Here is a 24,716-nt window from a genome sequence, read left to right as displayed (position 1 = left end):
CCAGACTATCTAAACAGTCATGTATTGAAATGCGTCAGGGTGTGGAATTTGGCCTCATCTGCTTATCAGTGATTTCTAGAATGATAAATAAGATGATTTTGAGCTTGATTCTCATAATCAGTTGAGATGAGATGCACCAGTTGTGTTTTTTGAGTATTTCCTCTCAGCCCTGTAATTTTTTAATATTTTACAATAAATTACAATCCATACCTTTGTAATGATGTAGATTTGCCTGCAAATCACAAACATATGCAACTTCTATGCTGTCGTAAACAGTGAAATTGTATAATTCTACGATAACGGCCCTCCCTGTCTCTGTCCTCTCAGTAGTCCCTTTAGCTCTGGTATTATGTATCCAGCATGTCTCTAAAGCAAAATCATTGTTTTTCTCGATAAATTTTATTATTCAGTTGGGCCTTCATGCTTTGCAGTATACAATACACTGCTTTCCTGATAATGGGAGACACGCACGACCCAAGAGCCAGCTTGTAGTAGTAGTGGATAGGAGTAAACAGATGTCCTTCCTTGTAGGGCATGTCCTTCCAGAGTTGACCTCTGTATTGATGTGACTCTGTTGCTGGGCTGGATTTTCTCTGGACTGAAAGGAATGCTCTCCAGACCGCATCCTCTTCTGAAGGCGTTTGTTGTGAGGCTGTGGTTTGACCAGACTCCGCCTTTGGCAGCAGCGCGTTTCTGTCTGCGCTGCAGCGCAGCGTCCTCAGTTGTATCAGAGGTGCTGTGAAACCGTGTGGGGAAGACTTAGTAGTGTAAAAACAGTTTGCAAAACTGTTTGGTGGGTGGTTGGGTTTTGTTTTAAGCGCTGGGATACTATGTCTAAGAGTACAGTTCCCCCAGTACAACAGAGGAGGTGGTTTGCAGTGGCACAGGAGCAGGAATACCCCAAGCTGGTGTTGCTGCCGCAGGCCGCGTACCATTGCAGAATGGTTTGACATTTTTCTTCATACTTGCTCTAATAACATTAACTCTAAATAAAACCTAAAATGTCTCTAGATCCCTGTAGGAATGGGTTTTATCATTTGAAGCCTTTTGCACGTCCAAGTCAGTGTCTCCTAATTGGTGAGGTGGGGTGTGGAGTCCCGGCAAATCGGGTTTGCCAGCCCTGTGCTGGTTCGTGGATGTCTGCATTGCTCGCTCTATATCAGGTGCTGAGGGGATCATGGCACGCATATTAAAACAATGCTGGGTTATGAGACAGATGTAGATGGGCATCTTTGCCTGATCCAGCATTGTCTGGGTGCTGGGGGGCAAGTCTGCAACAGCAGCCGTCCAGCTGCGACGTGTTCCAGCTACGCTGGAGCTGCAGGGAGCACCCGTGCAGTAAGCACAGTGCTTCTGGGCATCGCTGCACTTGCTGCCCGCGCGCTGTAGGGTGCCCAGCTACGTTAGCCTGCCTTCCTGTGTTTCTGGGAAGTGTTGGGCAAAGTGACTTAGTGTGTATGTGTTGTACAGGCAACCTGGGCGTAACCAGCAGCGGAGAAAAATCTGGTCAGTTCCCGCCCACCCATAAGTCTTTAGGAGCTCTGGTATAGGAGCGCAGTAGTCTTCTATTCTGAGGACTACAGTCTGACAGAAACCCACGTTGAAAGATGTCATCCCTAGTCCTCCACACTGTTGATAAGAAAAAAAGCTAATCCGTATAGGTATATGAGAGGAAAATTAAGGTTCCAAGGCAGTTACAGGAGCTAAGTGGTAGAAACGGAAGCAGTGTGTTGGGATAGATGTCTGAAGCTGGAGTCAAAAGCTATACTTCCTTCATAATTTTAAGGATCGGTTTTAGAATGATTGATAATCTGCTCTTAAGCACGTTTACTTCCCAGACATTTTTGCACTTTTGGTAAAAATGATGCAAATTGGAGAAGCTGCAGGCATCCTCCTCCAACCGTGCTTTTAGATCCCTTCCCTTGCACTAGTTCTGGCACTCAGCTAGTCTTTTACTGAGCCAGTTCCAGGTGCCAAACCAGGTAAAATCTCATTCTCCACTCAAAAAAAATAGTTTCCAGCTAGCTTGGCTCCTGAAATGAGGCAAACCTACATTTGTTGATACCAGTAGGTATTTTTCCTCTTATGTCCCAGCAAATGCTGCTTCTTGCAGAGCATTTGGTGATTTGCACAGAATTTACCTGGGCAACAAGCTTTCAACCTCTAATATTCCATGCTTCGGATTAATCAAAGCAGTGTTTCTTTGGTATTTCTTTTTCCTTAAGGAGCAGAAGACAATATGGCTGTATTTTAGCTTTGTGCAAGTATTATTTGATGATTCAGAGAAGAAACACCTAAGATAGATTTGAAGCTATTGTAACTATCTCTGGACTTTATTGAAGGTGGCGTGAACACAAGGCAGTTCATAAATTTGCAGTTGTTTATGTCCAGTCTAGGAACATTTACTTAATATTGGTCTTCTGAAGCTAAGATAATATGTGGTCTAGATATAAAATATCCTTGCAGTTAATATTCCATGTTATGTATGTTTCATGTTGTCTTTTTTTACAGACTTTTCGGTGGCAAGCCTAGTAAACAAGTTCCCATCACAACAGCTGAAAATATGAAAAATTCAGTAGTCATCTCCAATCCTCACGCTACGATGAACCAGCAGGGTAATCTTGATTCACCATCTGGCAGCGGTATGCTGAGCAGTGGGGGCAGCAGTCCTCTGTATAGTAAAAACACAGATATGAACCAATCTCCACTAGCTTCTAGTCCCAGTTCAGCACATTCAGCTCCTTCCAACAGCTTAACATGGGGTACCAACGCAAGTAGCTCTTCTGCTGTTAGCAAGGACGGCATTGGATACCAGTCTGTCAGCAGCCTTCATACCAGCTGTGAATCCATTGATATCTCTCTGAGCAGTGGAGGTGGGCTGAGCCACAACTCCTCCAGTGGCTTGATTCCAACCTCTAAAGATGATTCTCTGACTCCCTTTGTCCGAACCAACAGTGTTAAGACTACATTGTCCGAAAGGTTAGTAGGTTTTTCTCTTGTTTCTGTTAAGCTTGTATTACGTACAAATTCTCAGATGTGAATGAGGTCTTGGCAGCAGCCACCAACACTGCAGGTACAAATCAAGTTGTGCTTCTTTAAAAGAGAATACTGAATAGTATTACTAGAATATATATATAAGCCGTTCCAGGCAAGGAGCCCAATTCAGAGAAGAGGATGGACTTGGGTGAGGTTTTTAATTTGCTGTGGTAGCCAATGCGACAACTTTTCTTGCTACAGTATTATGCCTAATACTTGAGTTTTGCATCATCTATTATCCTTCCAAAGATCTCCTGTTAGTTGATTTGATACTGATATTCAAAAAACCCTCCATCACTATTATAATTTTGATTTGAGAAGCCAACTGTTTCTTGTTAAACTTGTTTATAACATTTGACAAGCTTTTAAACTGGAGGTCATGCTGAAAAGAGGCGTCCCTGTCTCCCTAGTCGCTTGATCCCTCCTCGGCCTCTCCCCGCTGCCCCGTCCCATCTCTAGCTGCCTGCCTACAGTGTTTCGGTACAGGCATTCGTGTGAATGCTCAGTGAACCCAACTGGGAGATGGATGCAACTAAAAAATGATCACCTGAATCGTATTTCAGACTGATCGGTTCCCTGATCAGCTCCTTAGACGATCAGATTCATCGGTATCTGTGTGGACACAGAGCAGGGGGCTGGGAACAGACTGAGCAGGGAGGAGGGAACGGGACTGCTTTTGCAGCACCAGAGCTGTATTAACGGCACGCTGAGCAAACATCGGGATAAATCAGACAATGCCTTGCAGTGCATGCTCTCTGAGTGACCTTTTTGTAGAAGGCAGTGGTACCCCTGCAAGCATTGGAAATCAGCTATATCCTGATGTGTAATTATGTAGTCAGGTAGCAAAATTTTTGTAGTTGCATCTCAATGGAGAAAATCACCACTGAATAGAATGTTCTGACCGTTTGGGTTTCTGTTTGTGTTTTATTATGACTCCTTGCTGTTCTCTCCTCCTTTCATTCTAATATTCCTTCTCTTGTTTTCTGTCTCGTTGGACTGATTCTTCTAGCCCTCTTTCTTCCCCTGCTGCTAGCCCCAAATTCTGCCGAAATACTTTGCCCAGGAGACAGGACAGGTAATGCTGTCTCGGGACAGGACGAGGCTGTAGGGTTTGTTGCCCATCTTGGTGAAGCAAATTGTTTTGTGACAGACTGTGCTCAGTCCTCTGCTGTGTTCATCGTCCAGGTGTGAACTGACACAACGACATGCCAGTGAGAGTCCCCTCAAACACCCCATCTACCTACCTAAATCAATCTGGAGAATGGCATAAGGCAGAGTGGGCATGTTTTTGGTGTTGCTCTTGTTACTGGGAATATCTTTTGGTTTGTGGGGGTATTTTTTTTCCTCATTTCTTTGCCAAAGGCAATTTTGAAAATCTTGCCATTTTTTTCTACCAACCTAAACTCTCACTAGCATTTCAGCATTCCTCTGGCATGCTGCTTTTCCCACTGCCTTTCAGGCCTGTCTTTTTTGTCGTGAAGTCCCCGTGTCGTTCAGTGTCGTCAGTCTTTTATTGCAGTTTGGCTCATGAGTGTTTTGCAGAGACTTGGGTACATCCATCCTTGTAAAGGCAAACGGTAAAGTTAGGAAAAGGTGACCCGAATCTAAACATTTGAGCTCACTTTTGCTCATTGCTGTAACTATAATCACTTTCACACTGTAATTTAGCTATAAGGATTGTCATTAAATAATTCATTTAAACGCGTGGATATTTTCTTCAAAAATGAATTAACAGACTGCTCAGTTACAAGTTCATCAGTTGTGAAAATATAAACTTAAATATTTGTGTTTTGGATGATTAATAGATTCATTTTACTTTGCTAATGGAATTGAAGCTAAGATTTGAAAATTTGAGGATTCGGGGCTCAATACTTTTGCTGGTATACATTGCAGCTGCATAACGGTAAATAGCTGCATGCCCTAAATGGTGTCTGCGGAAAGAAACAGCAGGAAGGTGGTTTGGTTTGGACTTGAAGATTCTTATCAGTTTTCACACAGAGTCTGCCTCACGCCTCCTGAAAAACACATTTTTAAGCATCCGTTTGACGTCTAACGAGCCATTTTTGTTCATTGTGGGTAGGGAAAATGGCAAAACCACGTTGTGAACAGATGAGATACATTGGCATGGTACGAGATGCATGTTTGTGCAAATCCACAGCCGGGCAAGGAGGTTTTTGCATGTCTCTGTAGGAAGGCCCCAGCACCTTTTCCTCTGAAAAGGTGATGCAGATGTTTGTACATCCTTCGTCCTGATCTTATTCCTTCCTTTTTGTTCTTCTCTGAAGTTCTTTTCTTTTAACTTTTCTGCAGCGACCCACATCTTGATAGGAACACTTTGCCTAAGAAGGGACTCAGGTATTGGTGTTTCCACGCAGTTTAAAGCTTTTGTTGTGGCTTTGGAGTTTGCTTTGTGTTTCTGTTGTGGCTGGTGGTGATGGTGGCAGTTTGCTAGAGGTGGCAACAATATTGTTTCTTTCTCTTTCTTTCTTTCTTTCTTTCTTTCTTTCTTTCTTTCTTTCTTTCTTTCTTTCTTTCTTTCTTTCTTTCTTTCTTTCTTTCTTTCTTTCTTTCTTTCCTTTCTTTTCTTTTCTTTCTTTTCTTTCTTTCTTTTCTTTCTTTCTTTTCTTTCTTTCTTTTCTTTCTTTCTTTAATCCTCAAAGAAGGCCATTGACCACTGTGCTTTTTTTCATCCAGTGGCTTCTCCGCTTGAGCGAGAGCTGTGGCTTTTGCTGGCTGAATTGCTGAAAAGCATCTCATAAACCATCACTGGGCTTGACTTGAAAACAATAATTTTGCAGCTTCTATGGCTATTACATGGAATGACGTGAGATCATTTTCACCCCGGGAACCTTGGTGTTGATATACAAATAGAAAAGATTTTAAATATCATGCCAAACCATTTAGGATGAGATTGGACATACTCATTTAAAAAAAAACCATTTCCTTCAGAATACTGAAATATATAGGGCTCTTAGATATAACTTCTTCTAGAAAAGAACAAAAAAAACCCCAAATGAACTGTTGTCAATTGTCTTCCCATATATTTTATATATCTGTGATTTTTATAACATGAAAAACTGCATCGAAAAAGATTTTGCCATTGATACAAGCAATTCTAGCAAGATAATCAATGTTAGGTGTATTAATTAAATGTTTTACGTGTTATGGAATTTACGGGAGATATCTTAGACAATTCAGCAAACTGCAGCTTCAGAATTGCTTAATGCAGCTTCTAGGATCACGGAGTCGATGCCCTGAAATTTCAGCTGCAATTTATTCTGTGTATGCGCGTTGTTCTTCACAGCAGCTTTGTCCCATGAAGCCGAGGGCTAAAAGCCTTTCTTAAAATGGCATTTTGTTTAAAACGTTTGTGTAGTTCTCAAGCATGTCTCCAATAAATAAAGACTCTCTTTTAAGGTCGAAACATTTGAGTGCTGAAGAGGTAGGTATTAATGCTGAAAAAAAAATTCCTTAGTGTGTTAAAGTAAAATGACTGTTAAAAGCCCCTTTCTTAATCAACTGATATATGTGCAAAGTTTAAGCGATGCAGATAGTCAGGGACAGTTGCCTAAGTGTTGAGGCATAAACAGAAGAATGAGTGTATTTTTTGAAAGTAGTTTGAGTTTTTGTAATGTTAATTATTGTAGCGCTTTGATTAAAAACAGCCTTAATAAGTGATAACTTACTGTAGAGTATTTAGTTGGAGGGTATCTAATTAAATAGATAATATTGAATAATAATAGGCTCCAACTGTTTAGATTTGGAAGGAGAGCTAGTAACTCATAAATATTTCTGAAAAGCAGATGGCATAGCATAAGACGGACACTAAAATCCATCAGCAAAGTGTTTCCATGATGCTCTTTCTGCTGATACCTGTATCATGTCACGTATTTCACATAACACCTGCGGTAACATACCTATTCCTCAGGCATATACAGAAGCAGAGTTAAAACTTCGCTTAAGCTGAAGCCAGCGGGTGTTTTGCCATTGATGTTGGCATAGACAACATTTCTGCTATTTTTCTTTGCCTTCAGAAAAGGCTAAACATAGTCTCCTTTATGATGATTTAATGCTGTTAGTTTTGAACGAAATGGGATACATCTCCCACAGACCTTTGTATTAGTGTCTCTGGAATATGAATTACTGGGTCACAATTTGCTTAAAAATCTGATAATGGCTTAGGTGACTTGAATTTGGTTGTAATATGACAAAAAGCCAGCTAAGCCTAGTGATGCACCAAAATATTAAGGTAGTGGCAGAATAACCGAAGGAAAGGAAAGGATTTCCAAGTTGTGGTTTTATTTTTCAATCATACATACGTAACACACACTATATTTTATTCTACAGTACACAACTTCTATCTGTAGCTTTTTGCTTACTACTAGTTTGGGTACTGCTGAAGCCGAAGGAAAGGAAATTTGTGGTTTTTTCTCCCAAACAGAAGCAGAATGAATTAGGAACAGCTTAGAACTGCTTGGAACAGCTCCGTAATTCAGAATTGCATTGGTTTTATATCATTTTAATCCTTACATTTCATATGAGAGTTCTTCCATCTTTCTCTCCCTCTCTCCCTCCCTCCCCACGTCTTGTGGTGTTTCATGGTTGTTTTTTTCTTTAATTTCAAAGAAATGTCAAAGTTCACTTTGGAAAAACTGTTTGGTTTTGCAGGTATACTCCATCCTCCCAACTCCGTAATCAAGAAGATGCAAAAGAATGGCTGCGGTCCCATTCAGCAGGAGGACTCCAGGATACTGCTGGCAATTCTCCGTTTTCATCTGGATCCAGCATAACATCACCCTCTGGAACTAGATTTAACTTTTCACAGCTTGGTGAGTAATTATCTGCTTGAATAATCATATCAGTACACTGTGTGTCTTGAAAATAGCATATTACACAATATAATTTTCTTTGAGCAGCTCTAAGTTCCACATTCAACCTCAGGAAGCACTTTTATTGAAATGAGCTTGACTAATTAGCATTATTATCTCCTACACCCAAAGGTGGCATACATGCAGTAACTCTCTGAAAATACATCCTGTTGCCTACCTGTTTAGTAATAGTGCTTTAAAATCCAAGCATATTACTACATGTGCCAGTCTTATCAGTTCAAGGTATTTTATCTTTGTACGTATTTCTCAGGTGGCTTGTTGGAAAATTGCATAAAGCTCAGTCTGAAATAATATATAAAAATCAGAAAAAATGCCATTCCTTCACTTAATTACATTGATGAAAGTATAGTTAAATGAAGGAAACGGTAAAAGTTGATTGACAGGATCCACCAAGCATTGCAGATTTTAGTTGACCCTATCAGCAGTTGAAATAACCTAATGTAAAGTGGTACTAGTGCTCGTGTCTGGTGTGCTGATTAAATATTACTTAGCTGCCTTTGCAATTTATTTAGGTATGTAAATCAATCCTAACGGAACGTATATTGTCTTTAAGTTAAGTGACGTTTGGAAAGTACTATGTCGAACAGATGTTTTTTGTTTCTTTTTGACTTCCAGAAGCGCTTCCTTCTTCTTCTAGAACAATAAAAGAGCTAATACACAAAATAGTTAAGCCTGTGCTTGTGAACTTCTTGTGTTACGTGGATCTGCAGCAGCTTTATGCAGTCACTTATTTCTAGTGGAGTTTTGAGTTGCAGCAGTGACATTTTAGAGCCTTTCTTTGAGTGCGCTGAGAAGGGTTAAATGAGCAGCTTTTAATAAAACGACACTTAACAAAATTTCAGCTGAACGTGCACACAGTGTAACTACATTGCCGACAGGTAGCAAACTGTCATTAAAGTTCATGAAGTACCATAATGGTCAAAAAGGAGGAAAAAAAAAGGTGTAGTCTTAGGCCCAGAAAGTTAACTTTTCATGGAGAATATTGAAGATTATTTACAAACATTGGACCAGGCTTCCCAGGGAGGTGGTGGAGTCTCCATCCCTGGAGGTATTTAAAAGAAGGGTAGATGTGGTGCTTGAGGATATGGTTTAGTGGTGGACTTGGCAGTGATGGGTTAGCGGTTGGGCTCGGTGGTCTTAAGGGTCTTTTCCAACCTTAACGATTCTATGATTCTGTGATTCTATGATTTAATAAGCTTCAAAAGCTATTTGGTCGCAAGCAATTAACAAAAAGAAGATATTTTTCTGTGTTCTTAAGAAAAGAGCTTAGGGATACTGGATTCAAGAGAAGTCACTGCATTTAATTTAATAGCAAATGTTAATATGAAAGTTAAGCACCTTTCAACTGAATTATTGTATTTTCTACAATGGTCTGTGTCAGTTGATGGTGTATATAGAAACAGGCAATGACAGCACACCAAGAGGGACCTGCCAGTTGAACAGCAATTTTGTTGTTCTCTTTTATCCACAAACCAACTATTTCTTAGTAAATAGCAGGTATAATTTTAGCACAAAAGTTCTTTAAAAAAATGTGAAACCAGAGCGGATGTTTTGTACTCTAAACTCCAGCTGGGAGATTATTGGCTTTTGAGGAAAAATTGATATTTTGTAATTCTTAGGACCTCATAGTGGAGAGGAACAATTTTTAAATATACAACAATTAGGAAACTAAAGCTCTTAAAATATGTGACTTAAATGCGTAGAAAAATGTCATTTTCTGAGACCCCGAAGGCTGCGAAGGAGATAGTTCAAGGCTTGTTCTAAACAGGTGAAGTAGTAGTTTAAATTCCTTCAGGCGTTTTAGTCCTTTTTGAGGAAGGACTGTTCCAAATTAAGTGAGGATTAATTAGTTCATGCCTACAAGGTGTTAGTGAGTTGACTAGCTTGCCTGTAGAAGCATAAGCGTATCATCCAGTGTTTAAAACGTCCTTGTTTACTTGAGTTTTCTTATTCACTAGCTCGAAGTGCATACATCTTATTTGAATTCATTGACTTTAGAAAAACAATGAAGCCTGGAGAGAATGACACAAAAATTAGTGTCTTAGGAAAAAAAAAAAATTTTTGGTAGTTGCACAAAAATTAGGTATGAAAATTTGTGGTCGCACAAATAAACTGGTGTTTATTTTTCACTTTATAGCAAGCCCAACCACTGCCGCCCAGATGAGCTTGTCCAATCCAACCATGCTACGGACCCACAGCCTTTCCAATGCAGATGGCCCTTATGACCCCTATAGTGATACGCGCTTCAGGAACAGCTCAATGTCCCTGGATGAGAAAAGCAGAACAATGAGCCGGTCTGGCTCTTTCCGTGATGGCTTTGAAGAAGGTCAGTAAAGTGTGTGATGGTGCTGAAAATGATCATTCTCATATAAGCCAAATATAAATTTGCTGCTTTTCAGTCCAGCGTAGGCGTCATTTCAGAGCAGTTCTCTCTGTGTGGAGCTCTCAGTGTTAGATAAAACTTTAGTACTAGCCATTGTTGGTCTGATGATATTCATTCAGTGATCCTTCTGGCCAGACAGAGGAAAACATGTTAAGTGTTGTACCTAGACCATCACTGAAATGATATAGACATATCCTGTCCTTCAAATTTAGTGATCTCAAAATGACTCCAGTTCATGCTTAGAGTTATATTAAAGTGTTTCCTTGAATAGGACTGTTGTCCTGTTTACAGGAGACTACCTGAGGGAGTCTAAATTCCCTCTAAAAGAGGCCCAAGGCTGAGGATCTTCGTTAGGGGTTGAAAATTATTAGAAGAACGACGTAGGGCTGAAAACCAGGTCATTGCAGGAATTAACCTTTGTTTGTGCCGTGCTCTCAGAAAGCAAGATGGTCATGAACAGTCCAAGGCTGCCTGATACTTAGTCGAATTTCGTTCTGAGATGAACAGTCCTGCAGTAAGAGTTCCTGAATATAATCTGTGAAGGAGTTAAAATTGCTGTATCTGTGTTACCATTAGATTTACTGAAAGAGCTATGACAGGAAAACTTACCCAGGCTTTATTGAAGACTTCCTCAAAAATTGTAGCCTTAGTCCATTAAGTGTGCTTACTGTTGCAGCAAATCCATTTTGGCATGTTTGAGGTTAAAATATCTCTTATAATTCAGAAATTCTTGTCCAGGAGAGAGGCTAGTTTGGAAGAATATTAAGTAAGTATTACGTGTTTGCGGATGAACCATTTAGAAAAAAGAAAAGGAAAAGGGAAGAGTTAGGTGAAGTGTTTTAGAACGTGCTTTTCATTCATTTAACAACAAAAAAAATTATGTCCAAGAAAACTCTACCAAGTTATGGACTTGAAAGCAGTGGAAAAAGATCACTTTTGTAAATAAGGAGGGAACTCAACCCTACAGCAGACATGCTGAAGAAGTCCCTTTCAGATTTTCGTAAACTTTTTGGCACCTAAAAGGATAATAATATTTTATCAGATGGGGTGAGTGTTTAGGTGCAGTCTCTCTATTTCTGTCTTTGGGTTAAAGGTCTTCTGACATTTCTCCGGCCATACAGAAGGCAGTGCTAGCCTGCTCCTGTGTGTTTCTCAGGGAATCACAAGTTGCAAGTAAGCAGGCGGTTCTGGATATGGCATGTATGGTGTCCTGTGCTTTCAAACCTGTGGATCTAATTCACCTTCACAGAATGAGAGAATAGATCAAAAAGTATGAATACGTCATTCACCTTCACCTTGACAGAATAGATCAGAAAGTATTCTAGAAATTAAATTTGTGGTTAATGAACAAATTGATTTTATACAATCAGCCGGTGTCAATGAAGCATAAATCCAGGTCTTAAATAAAACTTACCGATATACTTAATTATTTATTGGCACATAAAATTACAAGACATTTTATTGTCATTAACTTCAGCAGGGGCAGGATTTATTCTTAAAAGCCTTTTTGGCTTTTGTCTCCAGAGTGTGAAGTACAGTCACGCTCTCGCACAGCACAGCATGTAGGTCAGGACGTTAGTCAGCCTTGAGTACGTAACTCTCTTGATAGGAAGGGTTTCAGGACTGCAGAGATGCCAGCAGGAGCAGCCTCCAAACTACCCAGAACTTCAGGGGAAAAAGGCAGCCTAAGTGGTGTCTTGGCTACCCCGTTTCCCTGCTTCCCTGGACACCAGCCTTCCCCAGGGGCTGTGCTGCCGCTGGCTCCATCCTGGTACTCCCACCTCCTACAGAGAAAGGAACTAAATTCATTGTCACAGAGGTATAAATTTTTATTCCTTTTTGTGCTACTGACTGCAATACCTGTTGTTCTTTCTGCTCTTTGGACAGCTGATCACGGCTAGATCGTTTCTTTGCTAACATTAAAAAAGTGATGCATGCTTGCATATGCATTTATAGTGCTGTAAAATAACAGCTCCAAAACAATTTGGGTTTGTAGCCTGCGTGCAGATGCATGTTAACTGCAAAAAGCCAGGAATCACATCAAGAGCATAACTGCCTTCAGGCTCCTAATTAAATAGCCTTAAAGTAGCCATCTGCAGATACTTTAAGAAGAAATTGTGCAAAAATATTAACTCCTTAGTTGTCCTTGAAACTAGAAATGTCAAACAGACATTCAAATGATGCAGTAGTGACGTTTTACGAGGCAGGAGTGTGATTCCCAGGGTTATGTGCTCTTTTTTCATTTTGGGTCATCTTTCCTCCTTTAAAGTCCCAATGAGATCTTAAAAATCTCAGCTGATGCAAATTCTGAAATGCCTGTGTCCCAATCCATTGGGAGGAGATCTGTTTCTTCTCTGGCCAGTTGGTATGGTTGCTTTCTTGAATACATCTCTATTAGTAAAAACTGCACAAAGGAGGACTATAGGGATGCAAACCAGAACACAATATTATACTCTGTATGAGCCCATGGATGGCCTTGTGCAATATTGCCTGCGCTTTGGGCTTTCCATCTTAAAAAATGTGATTTTAAGGGTAAAATGCAGGTAAAAAGAAAAGTGACAAGGAGATCTTAAGTGCCTCTAACATCTATGGTATGAAGAGAGTTAAAATAGATCAGGAATCTTCAGCTCGGAGAAATGATGTCTGAAGGGAGGTGATAATAGATAATTTAGTGCATTATAAAGAATATGATTCTCCATTACTTTTTGTATCACAGGGACGTGGAGGCACTCAGCGAACTTATTGACTGGTTCAGCAGCAGGTCTAAAACAACCACAAAGAATTGAATTTCTAAACAGAAGAAGTGTTTTTTGTTGCAGACAAAAACATCTCGGTGGATTCAGGAGTACTTAAGCAAGTTAATGGTAGCAAGTTAAAGGTCACAGGGACCATGGAAAATAATGGTCCGACTGCAGTTTCCATCTCAGGAATTTCCATCTCTGCTGATTCCCAGAAGATGCAAAGGTGTACCTGGGGAGAAATCACTGGCTATCTGCCTCCTCCCTGCATTCTTTTCCCTAAACATGCATTGCCATTGCGGCCAGAGATGGAGCACTCGATTAGACAGACCCTGGGTCTGACTCACACTGGTTATTTTTGTGTTCTTAATGCAGTACAGCCCTTAACATCTAACTATAAAGATCATTTTAATTGAAAATATGATTAACCAGAAAAAGCAAATGGGTGTGAGTTTTGGTTCTTTTTTTTACTTTCTTGTGGGTTTTTTAAATTGTCTTAAATTCCTCCAGAAGCCAACTTAGACTTTGTTTACTTCTCTTTCCAGCCTTGCCTTAGGATATAATGTCAATGGGAAAGCAAAGCCCATTTATTATGAATGTAGAACTCCAGTAGGTAATTAGAGCAAAATGGCAGCTTTTCTAAACTTATTTTTCTTTTGGCTAGAGGATTTAGATGAAAGAAAAAGTGATTTAACACAATTTCATATGATTAGTATCAAGTTACCTGAAGTTTGAATGAAAGTTTCAGTTAAATGCTTTTAGTTTCTAAAAATAAAAATAAAGGAAAGGTAATTTTGCATGTTTCAGTAACAGAAAGAATAGCTTCAGGTAGTCTTTTTAATAGCATAATAAAGAGTAAAATTATGCTATATGTAAATCCTAACGTTGGGGTGATGGTAACAACCTTGAGAATCAACATATATGTGTATCTTTTACTGAATGTATATTTAAATGCAAAAACTGTCTGAAATACATTCTTTTCCAGAAAAGGTTTTGTAGCCATGTTTTCGCTCCAGTAATTTTTCTATGGGAGAACAAACTGTGGCTCGGTAAAGAAATGTCGGTGCTTTAAAGAGAGACCAAAAATCCCTGCAGGGGTAGGGAATGTTCAGCTCATCGACGCCCCCGATACAGCTCCCTTGTAGTCAGCAGAAGGAAGATACAGCTGCGTTCAGAGGACAATTCAGAGCCCTGGAATTAGACAATGGTTTCTGCCCTGGGTGCTCCACTTCGCCTGGAGCATCTGGTTACGTACCGGAGCTAGGTATCATGGTCTCCTCAGGAAATCTCCGTCTTGGTCTGCTGCTTAAGGAAAATACCACCACCCCTCCCCAGTCTCATCTAAAACTGAAGATGAAGCAATAGATTTGCTTTTGTAATCTCTCCTGCATTTCAGTTAATTTGTTGCTTTTTTTATCCCCAGTAAGTCCTTTTTGCAAGAGTCTTAAAATAAGCTGCCCAGAGAAATATTTATTTCTGAACAAACCTTCATCAGAATGTTCTTGACCACACCTTATTCCCCCTGAAAAAGTATTATTAAATTGTTAGAACAGCTTTACCAAATCAAAGTCTATGGACTGTATTGCCTGGCCATGTGTTCTTCAAACTGTACATTTTTGGTGCAATAATATAATTAAGTTTATGATGGATGATGAAATTTGTGAAAGTATTTCTTCAGTAGGCTGGCAGTTGGCAGTAGATGATCTGCGATGATTACACTATGTGGTTACTGTATTTATATTCAGTCTGTTTATTTTCTTCCCTTTAGTGCATGGTTCTTCTCTCTCTTTGGTGTCCAGTACGTCATCTATTTATTCGACAGTGAGTATAATGACATGAACAACTTGGGCTTACTAATCAAAATGATTGAATTGGCAGGTCTTATTGTGCTAATTATTTTTGCGGGGGGGAGGGGGGAGGGGGAGTTGTTTTCACTTGGTTGTGTTCTGAAAGCTAGCTACAAAAGAAACATTTACATTCATAAAGATACCTCTGGATATTTAGCAGTATCCTCATTAAACACAGATGTTTATGGCCTAAAAGCAGCAATTTGTTTTTTGAGTCAGTATTTTACAACTATGCTAAATAAGTTTCGCTACAATAGACCTCAGTAAATCTGAGGAGGTTTGAACTTCACTACCTAAAGCACCCCAAAATCTGCTGAATAAAGTCATTCCAGCCTTGTATTAAAGATTCGCTATTAAAGAAGTTTAAGTTCTTAATGCACAGATTTAAATAATTTTAAAGAAACTATTTGTTCGCTATGCCAGTAATATTTTCTCCAAAAGTATTCATTTAGGTTATCTGGTCCTAAGATAAGGCTTACTGGAGTTTGAAAATACAGGGTTTTTAAATGTGTGTTGCATTTGCTTATTCTAATAGTCTCGCAAAGAATTTTCCATTTAAAACACATACTGTGGAAGACCTTGTAAGTTAAAACTATACCTGCGTTACAACGGGGAGGTGAGGCTGCAACATGCAGACCCTGTCTTGCCTAGCTCTTCTCTAGGTCGTTGGGGTGTTCAGTGCAGGTTCCAGGCCACAAAAGACCGTAGAGAAGTATTTGGAACTGATGGTTAATTCCCGATGTCTTCACTGCTGTTAATATCCAAGCTAGCCAGATTACAGGTGGCTCATACATTCCTGGCATGCTACGATCACAGTTTTGGGGGTTTCTTAAAGCACAACCCTTTTAAAAACCAGTGGATAGTAATTACTTCTTAAAGACATGATGATTAAGAAGGATCTTAAATTTCAAATTCCTAGGCAAGTATGATGCAGCTCCACACTTGCCACGCATCCACAGCTGAAACAATCATGTGTGTTACAAGACTACGTGGAAGAACTTGCTCTTGGAAGATCACGTATAACTGTCTATGAAGTCTGTCGAGCCAGCGCAGTGTTATTAAGTGTTATTTCACATACATGTTTCACTGTTAGGAAGCTACATGTGTAACATGGCCTTAAGACCTTGATAATAAATTGAAAACACTGCCTTTTATTATTGTCCTTGCCTCAAGCAAGGTCCATATGCAGCCAAAACAGGTAGTGTATTGGAAGGATGGAAAACAGACCTATTCCTCCGGACTGTTGCTTCTAGCCGTGAGAGCCACAGGGAGAGTACTCAGCAGCTGCTCTCTAAGCTTCTGGTTTACATGCTTGCTGCCCGAGCATCAGCGGCTCTTAATGGTGTGGTTTGATGGGTATAATTTTCATGGTGGCTGGTAGTGGACATGTTTACGTAAGGACAGTGGAGTGTGTAACTTGCTGCTATAGACTTCTCTTTAGCTGATACCTTTGGTTAGGAACAAGCCATAGTAGCCACAATTTTATCATGCAGACCACAACGGACGGTCAGTACATCCACTTTGCATCCTCATATAACTAGTTGTGTGTCCTCAGTTTTTCATCACCACCATCCCAAGGCAGCACCCAACTAGGACTGATTTTTTTTTTTTCCCCCACATCACTTTGGAATGCAAAAACGTGATCCCCATCCCATGGAGAGCTGAGCACGGGAGGAAGGGAATTGCCTAGGATCAGCCATGTTCTGTGACAGTCCTGGCTCTTCAGAGCCTCATGCTCGGAGCCAGGACTTCACCCTTCCACAGCTCAGACTCAGAGGTGCACTGGTCATCATGCTGGGAAGCAGAGCCCAAATCCCTTCCTGCAGGAAGAAGTACCGTACAAGCAGCCTGTTTGTTTTTTCCTGAAGAGTAAATAAATCAGATTATCTTAGATTGACTATGGATGTGGGAATCCAAAATAAGAAATGCACATTAAAATTTTTGAAGCAAAAAACCCACAATTGATAAATTGGATGAATTTGTCAGGCATGTTATGTTGTAATACACTGATATTTTCCTCTGTTTTCCTTTTATAGCCTGAAGAGAAGTGCCAGTCAGAGGTAAGAGCACATCGTGTTTGACAGGCATAAATGTTCTGTCAAGACACCTCTTCAGTTCGTGTCTTGCTATTTTATTTCTCTGTGTTACGGTGCAGTAAAGTGCTCTCTTAAAATATATAGATTCGCAAGCTACGAAGAGAGTTGGATGCATCCCAAGAAAAAGTGTCAGCTCTGACAACTCAGTTGACTGCCAATGTGAGTACAACTTGGAGAACAAACACTAACAGGGAATGTATTTAATGCGCCAACTGCCACCCCAGTTTTGCAAAGTGGCCAAAAGATTTCATGTGTCTTAACATTTGGTTCACATTACCTGTGTGCTTGAAAAAATAACTACATGCATGTGGGACTTTTATAGTGGCTTGTTTTGTCATTTGGGTGGGATGAGATACAGATGAAGGTTATAACTGGTAGGAGTAAAAACTGGTGGAAATGTGGGTTGAAATGCATTATACTTCGCTATTGCATAAAGATGTGGGCTAATGGCATGATAGGTGACAGTGGCATAAAGCGTTTCTGAGAACTAATTTACAGTTACAGAGTGGACATAGCTGATTTTTATCAGTGTGGGCAATACTTCTACTTGTTTCCTCTGAGGAATTTGATAAGTAAGTAATGTAAAGCACTTGTCAAAAAAAGATTGTGAAGCCAGGAGGTGTTGAGGCAACACTGTGTGTGACCCTGAGCGAGTTTATTTGTGTGTTCTGCGCTGAAGTCACAGATAGCAGAAAACTGCAAAACAAGCTTGCTAGAAAAATAAGTAATTCTAGAGTAAATAAGCTACAGGCGAATAGTCATCAGATTGGATCATACTGACATCCTAGTTTGTGGGAATGAATAAACACCAGAACACATGCTACTGAAGAGGACATTCCTGTCCATCAGCTGTGTGAATAGGTGGAATAGGACACTTGGCACAGTAGAGCACAGCTTTCATCTGAGCAGTTACACCTATCACAGGAAGGATTCAGGGAGAGATCTACTGTGGTGTTCACTGCAGGCATTGCAGTGCTTCATCCAGCTTGCGAAATGGAAAAGGAAAACCAAGAGCACAGTTAATAGAGAAGGGAAATAAAAGGGCTTTGACTGCATGTAACCACTCAGTCACTTTCCCAAGAGGAAAAGAAAATATTTTTTTTAAATATTCCAAAAATTAAATCATATGTTTGCCTTCCAAATACAAAGAGGACGGCATACATGAGTTGGTTTTCATCCAGAAGCTTCTTTTACATGTGAGAAAGTAAGAACCAGATTCTCTTGCATACATTTTTTTTTCCATGTTGCTAAATAATCCAGCTTGCGTCCTTCAACAAAGAGCTCGTCAGCTATGCAACTCACCTAGCCTTGCCTTAGTTTTGTTGCATTCTTCTTCACACAGTGTTTGGATTCAGTAGGCTGCTACTCAACGCAGGAGGTAGTAGCCTGTCTCCAAGAGCAGTGAGTAGCACAGGCTGCTGTGCGCCTGCCCCAGCTGCCGTTAATTTGCCCGAGAATTTGTGTGTGGTTACTACAACTGTCTTTGCAGGGAATAGCTTTTAACAGGTGCTGCTGCTGTAAGATTTTGTTTGTTTGGGGTCGTTTGGGTTTTCTTTGTAGTTGCTGTTTTGGGTGCCCCCCCCCCCCCCCCCAAAAAAAAAAAAAAAGCTAACATCATTTATTTTTATAATATTCCAATTTTGCTTTATTCACTTTGCTAAAATTTTGGGTGTTTTTTTATTCATGTGGTTTAAACTTTTACCTGCCTCTTATTTGTCCGTAAATCAGGTACAGTCTGCTGCAAAAATGTTGCTATAACTGTCTTAGCAATATATTTCACTCTCTAGCCACCTCTTTTCACAGAACCTACTCTTTTTCCATGTAGATGGCCAGATCTGTTGCCAAAAAAGTTAGGGCTTAATCAATGCTGTTTGTTAAGACACTGCTTTATGGACATTTCCTTTACACAAGATTTTTTTAAAATGCTTTTAACTTAGGCAATTTGAATTCATCTGTTTAATTTATTAATATTTTCCTGAATTTTCCTGTGTACACACTGCAGCTTTTAGTGCTTCTGCAGGCCCCATCAGGAGTTTGAATTTTGAAAAGGTTTTCCTCCAACTGGAAGGGAAGGTAACCACTTTCCATAGCTCACTGAGCAGTTTCCAGAGAGGAATAATTTAAAGGTACCTGATCTGGTTTTGAAAAAGCAACTTTTTGTTAAGGTTCAGGTCAGAGAATTAAGGGTTTGTATCCCATTATTAATCCATGTGGTCCTGCTTGCCCATTTAGTTTTTGATTTTGCAAAGTATTGTTGAGGATTCCTGAGCATCAGCTTTGTTATTCCCTGTTCATCCTCCCCTGCAGAAACTTTGCAGTCTGTGTTTTTAAAATAAATATTTAGACTTTCAAACGTGTGTAGTGTGAGGATTTAAATTACTTTTTCCTATTTTCTCACAGTCTCAGCTCTGCTTATTTTCATAGGGGCTGGTGGGAATGAGGGATGCACATCCCTGTGTTATTGTACCGCTCGTGTTTGTTTTCACTGCGAATGTGAGAACGCTTATTTAGGAGGAGTCAGCTGTGTGCTGATGATGAATAAGCCTGGATTAGCTCTGTGAATGGTTTTGCTATTCTGTATGTATTTAGGTGAGAGAATGGCCTTTTCCACTTTGAAAGTTATTGCACAATTTTACTTGTCATTGTGTGTATAGAATTATTTTTAATAGAGAAATAAAATATTTACTATGGTTAGTGTAGATTATTACGGCTGATGAGACAAATATATTTTGACCTCTGCCTGTGTTCAGTTGCATATGCAACTGCATATAGATGTATAAATGATCTATATCTATAAATAGATGTACACATATCTATAAATAGATAGATATACATGTATATCTATAAAACAATGCCATATAAACGCACTAGAAACCTAGTACCCTTTTATCAAGTTTTCTTTCCGTCTTCTCAATCTACTTTTCCTTCCTTTTACTTCTCAGTCATTTCAATTCTTAGCTGATGTCCTTAATATAATCGACACTGGGTCCTCAGTGCTTCGTGTGAAAAGAAGAAAGGGTAACTGGCCAAGCACCAGGAAGTTTTGGGTGATACTTAGCACACGGACCTTGGTTGCAAGCAAGATGCGCTCAAATATCGGAGAAGTCTTTGAGTTTAGGTGCAGGTGTGTCAGCTGATAAAGCATCTGGCAGGCTGGGTACAGTGCTGCATCCTCATCCCTCTCTGCAGAGGAGGCGTGTGTGGACTGAAGTGACCGACTGGGCGTTCAGAGTTCTCCCGCGGGGAAGCACAGTGAGAATCTCCACCTCTGTGACTTCCAGGGTTGTCTTGCCTTAAATATCCACAGGGAAAATAATGATCTAGTTGGAGGGAAGTTTTTGCCTGGCCTTCCTCTATCTAAAAACTTGCTTTATATTTTATTTACTGTTTACTATTTTATTTTACCTTTTAGGGTATCCTCCTAAAACTTAGGAGTGACGTTTTGGGGTTTTTGGTTCTCTCTGGAAAAAGATCTAAACTTTTTGTGAAAAGCTCTGTGGCAAGAGTTAACTACTTGAGAGTGTCTGAAAACTATCACTAAGTAACCTTTTATGTGTTAATAATGGCCCACATAAAAAGTCAAAGATTGAGTCTGGTTTCACAAATGAACAGCAGGAGATGTTTGGGACCTCTCTATGTTTTGTGATAGGAGGTCTTTACATGTCATTGCTTGCAATAGCCTGGGGACGTGGCTAGATAGCCAAGGATATCCTTCCTTGCCTTTTTGGTATCAGGAATGCTTTCAGGTGACAAGGTGTATTCCCTTAAGCATCCCTTAAAAGCGTCTGTTACTTAATCTGTGAGACGTTAAAAAAAAAAATTGAATCTAGTGTGTCTTTCTGCTTCAACAAAGTGGTAAAATGTGTTTTCCATCTATTGCAAAATCTAAGCAGTTTTAAACACCTGAGAAAAGTACACGAACTGGATTAGCTTGAGATGTGGCTCTTCAAAGGACCTTAACTCCTGGGGACCCAGGAGGTGGTTTTGTTCTCAGATGTATTCTGGGTGTAGGATTGCATGTTTTACAGAATAAATGAGAATTCCAAACCAGGAATAAATCCCACTTTGCTGCTTTGTTAAAGTATGTCTGAGATAACTGTCCTGGATATTGAAACCATGGTATCAAAGAAGTGGCTGGAGCAGCTGCCCTAGGAGCCACCTTCAGGATACGCCCTACTGATGTGCCAGGTCACAGCGTTACTCCTACGTCTGTTTTCTAAAGCGTTTGGTAGCAGCTGCTGCTGAGCAGGGCAAGGTTTATAGCCTACAACTGCATCACTTCATAGTGTGCTGCTAGTGTAGCCATACCTGAAAGTGCTGTCGTTTTCTAAAAATTCTGGAATTGGTCTGCTACCTTTGGCATTTCTAATTTTCCACAATTAAATTGTTCCCGGTAATTTGTTTGCAAACATTTTCTCAACATATGCTCTACTCGTTTGACCTTATCTAATCAGTGTTATTTTCTCCGTCTCATTTACGCAACAAGCAATGTCATGCAGAAGGTGGTCCATTTAAATACCCGTAGAAATATTCGTGTTTTGCGGGGAGAGAACAAACTACCCCTGTATGGTTTAACTTTCAGGCTCACCTGGTGGCAGCATTTGAGCAGAGCCTGGGGAACATGACAATCAGACTGCAGAGCCTGACAATGACAGCGGAACAAAAGGCAAGCTTGAAAAGTATTTGGGGAAGTCTTAACTTCTGTTTCCAGCATTGTTGCTCCTGCTCCTTCTGTAGCTGGGGTGGGGGGATCATATACACCATTTGCCTTAGTTTCGTCAATTGTGGTGATGGTGTAAAATGTAATAAAAATTTTGTATAAAATACTCATTTTCCTCACTAGGATGTTGTGGTGACTGATCAGGTTATAAATTGTTGCTTTGGACACAAGTCTTCAGTATTGCTTGTTTTTATAATGAATTTCTTCCCGATGCATCCACACCTGTGCATGTTCAAGAGGAACACCAAGAAACGTCCTTACAAGGCAGGCAACATTGGGGTTTTGGCCAGTATACTCAAATGTTATTACTCAAATACGTTATTTCTGTATTACAGAGCATGTACATTTTTTTTTTTTATAATAACAACTAAGCTATTTTGCAGCCTCTTGAGAGAGTGTGCTTCCCCTGGTATACCAAAGCTCATTTTCATGTCCCTGTACGTTCCATAAATTCTCTATCAACTACCAATGCTTAGACTGAAATGTGGCTTCTTTGGAGCAGTCAGATACCATCTGCATTTTCCAACATATCAAGGGGGTTTTTTTCTTTTTCAAGGACTCAGAACTGAATGAGTTAAGGAAGACGATCGAACTACTGAAGAAGCAAAATGCTGCTGCCCAGGCTGCCATCAATGGAGTCATCAACACACCTGAGCTCAACTGCAAAGGTGAGAAGCAAACACTACCTTTAGTGACTGTGCAGTGCTCATGGGATTTTATACCTCTTGGTGATACCTGATGCTGATACCATCATGGATCAGCTTTGTCTCATGACCATGCTCTAGGTCCTTGTTTTGGTGTCATGTGGGGAGGTGAAATGGGTATGTGTGTAACTAGTGCAGTCAGTTCTACAGAAGTAAATGGATGTGTTAGGTGCATGGGAAGGTATTTTAACAACGCTTTTCCACCTTCAGCGTTAGCTCCCTGAATTTCCTATAAGCATTTCATAATTCACCCATCTAAACACTGATGTGAAGCAGCAGGGAGGGGAGATCCCTGTTCCAGAGCTGTCAGGCACTTGGCTTTATTTCCTGTGGTGTTTTCAGTAATTTCCAATATAAAGTCGGAATGCAGTCCTGCCTTCTCTCGCTTCTCTTATTTATCCCAGTAATTTGCACTTACATCAAATTTCTTACATAATTTTGGCACTGCCTCCATTCGTATTCAGGGCCTGGAGCCGCTCAACCCGCAGACCTGCGGATCCGAAGGCAGCACTCTTCGGATAGCGTCTCCAGTATTAACAGTGCTACCAGTCACTCCAGTGTGGGAAGCAACATAGAGAGTGATTCAAAGAAAAAGAAGAGGAAGAACTGGGTGAGTGTATTTTAACAGATTGCATGAGGTTTATATAAAATTGTCCGAACATGCACAGTGAAACCTAGCCACTCGGCTCCTCCCTCCTCCCCTCCTGCAACAGGTCAGCACAAGGACTGTGCGCTGTGTAAATCCTGTGTAAACTCTCTTTTGAAGGCTTAATTGAGTCGTATATGAGTGATGTATGTGCTTGAGTTGACTCTGCCTAGGACTGAATTTTAGCTTAACAGCCAAAAGGCCAGTCTAAAATTAGAAATAGCTGTCAAAGATCAATTCTGGCTAAAAGTAATATGATGTCCAACCCCTTAGGGAAAACTCAACGTCTGTCATTAAAGTCAAACAAATCCACAATGAGAGATCATTGCTACTCTTTTTTTCCTTTTTTTGGCTCGTAGGGCTTTCTTTTAAGTGAACACGTTAAACACTAAGAACTCTGTTTTGAACATTACTGTGGAGTTCTACAACAAAAAAGACTCCCAATTTTTAAAAATTATATTATGATGGACATTTATTTTGCAAGATCTTGCAATACTTACGTGTCATTTCCCATTTTTCCTTCTTTGCTTATCATGTACTGTGTACAAGGTACCCTGTACTGGAGGAAAGGTACATTATATTAAACTCCATTTTCAATTAGCCCATAAGTGCCTTAGTGACCTAGTCTGATTGTAGTTTGGACTAAAGTCCCTAGATCCTTTATCGTAGCCAGTAAAGCAATCCACCCCTTCCTTCCCACTGCATTGAAATCTCCCTGGATCTTTTGGGTGTACAGATAAATCTTTATAGATACAAAACGTGGTTTGAGCTGTTAAAAGCTTGATTCTCTCAGAAATGTTCATGAAACTCCTGAACTGTAAGAAGCATCTTCCCGAGCAGGTTCTTGTTTTTATTTCTCTCTTATCCCAGTGGTTTCATTGATGTCTTGCCACCTCCTTCATAACAGCACTATTTCCACTCTGCCCCGTAAATAAGCGGTTGAATGGAAGGATTGTCATCTCCAAATCTTTCTTGTGCTGCGTTATACATCAGTTATGGACAAAGTAAATTGCTGTAATTTTAAATTGCTAGCGGCTCTTAATTTGTGACACAAACCTTTTGTAATCACTAAGCCTTAGCTAAGAAAAACACATTTTAAATTTTTGCCTTAGCTTCCCTTCTTTGTAATGGTAACCAAGTAGCTATTATCCGACATCAGCCTACGCTTCTCATTCATCAGATGACTATTTTTAAAGAAGGTTAAGGAAACAGCTCCTTATTATAAAGAGAAATAAATAAAGTTCTCATGAAGTAGAAGAAGTTGAGTCTGATTCATACATTGTTTATTCCACAAAGACTGAGGAAGTTCTCAGCCAAGATCTTTTTGTTATATATTGAAACAACACAGCTGTCCATTCAGAGCTGAAACACCAGATTTTCAACGTTTCTCGCTGTAGGAGTCTTTGTGTAGTTTAAAAATAACCTTCAACTCGCACTAAGCCACCCTCTTTACAACATGTAATTTGCCATAGCGTTAAATGGTGTTCATAGAGTATCCTGAGTTGGAAGGGACCCATGAGGATTATCAAGTGCAAACCCTGACTCCACACAGGGCAACCTAAAAGCTAAACCATATATCTAAGAGTGTTGTCCCAATGCTTCTCAGACACTAACTGTTGAACTGTAACTTTGGGGTAACATCAATTTAATCATATGC

General features: G+C 40.0%; 1 protein-coding gene across 3 annotated transcripts in view; it reads left to right on the top strand.

Annotated features, from left to right (window-relative positions):
• NAV2 (neuron navigator 2) overlaps nucleotides 1-24,716 on the top strand; it is a 233,064-nt gene that overhangs the window by 188,022 nt on the left and 20,326 nt on the right. For 2 of the 3 annotated variants that reach the window (XM_075094973.1, XM_075094974.1), the window contains 11 exons: nucleotides 2,512-2,979; nucleotides 4,046-4,111; nucleotides 5,347-5,391; nucleotides 7,705-7,865; nucleotides 10,063-10,251; nucleotides 14,815-14,867; nucleotides 16,930-16,953; nucleotides 17,074-17,148; nucleotides 21,572-21,655; nucleotides 22,266-22,377; nucleotides 22,878-23,023. In XM_075094973.1, coding sequence (XP_074951074.1) covers nucleotides 2,512-2,979; nucleotides 4,046-4,111; nucleotides 5,347-5,391; nucleotides 7,705-7,865; nucleotides 10,063-10,251; nucleotides 14,815-14,867; nucleotides 16,930-16,953; nucleotides 17,074-17,148; nucleotides 21,572-21,655; nucleotides 22,266-22,377; nucleotides 22,878-23,023 — 1,423 coding nt within the window. The remainder of the gene's footprint in view (nucleotides 1-2,511; nucleotides 2,980-4,045; nucleotides 4,112-5,346; nucleotides 5,392-7,704; nucleotides 7,866-10,062; nucleotides 10,252-14,814; nucleotides 14,868-16,929; nucleotides 16,954-17,073; nucleotides 17,149-21,571; nucleotides 21,656-22,265; nucleotides 22,378-22,877; nucleotides 23,024-24,716) is intronic. The other variant, XM_075094971.1, reaches the window with a different exon arrangement.

The sequence above is a fragment of the Phalacrocorax aristotelis genome, chromosome 5 (genome assembly GCF_949628215.1).
Source record: "Phalacrocorax aristotelis chromosome 5, bGulAri2.1, whole genome shotgun sequence".
In the NCBI taxonomy this organism is placed as follows: Eukaryota; Metazoa; Chordata; class Aves; order Suliformes; family Phalacrocoracidae; genus Phalacrocorax; species Phalacrocorax aristotelis.
This window is presented reverse-complemented; position numbering and strand designations above follow the sequence as displayed.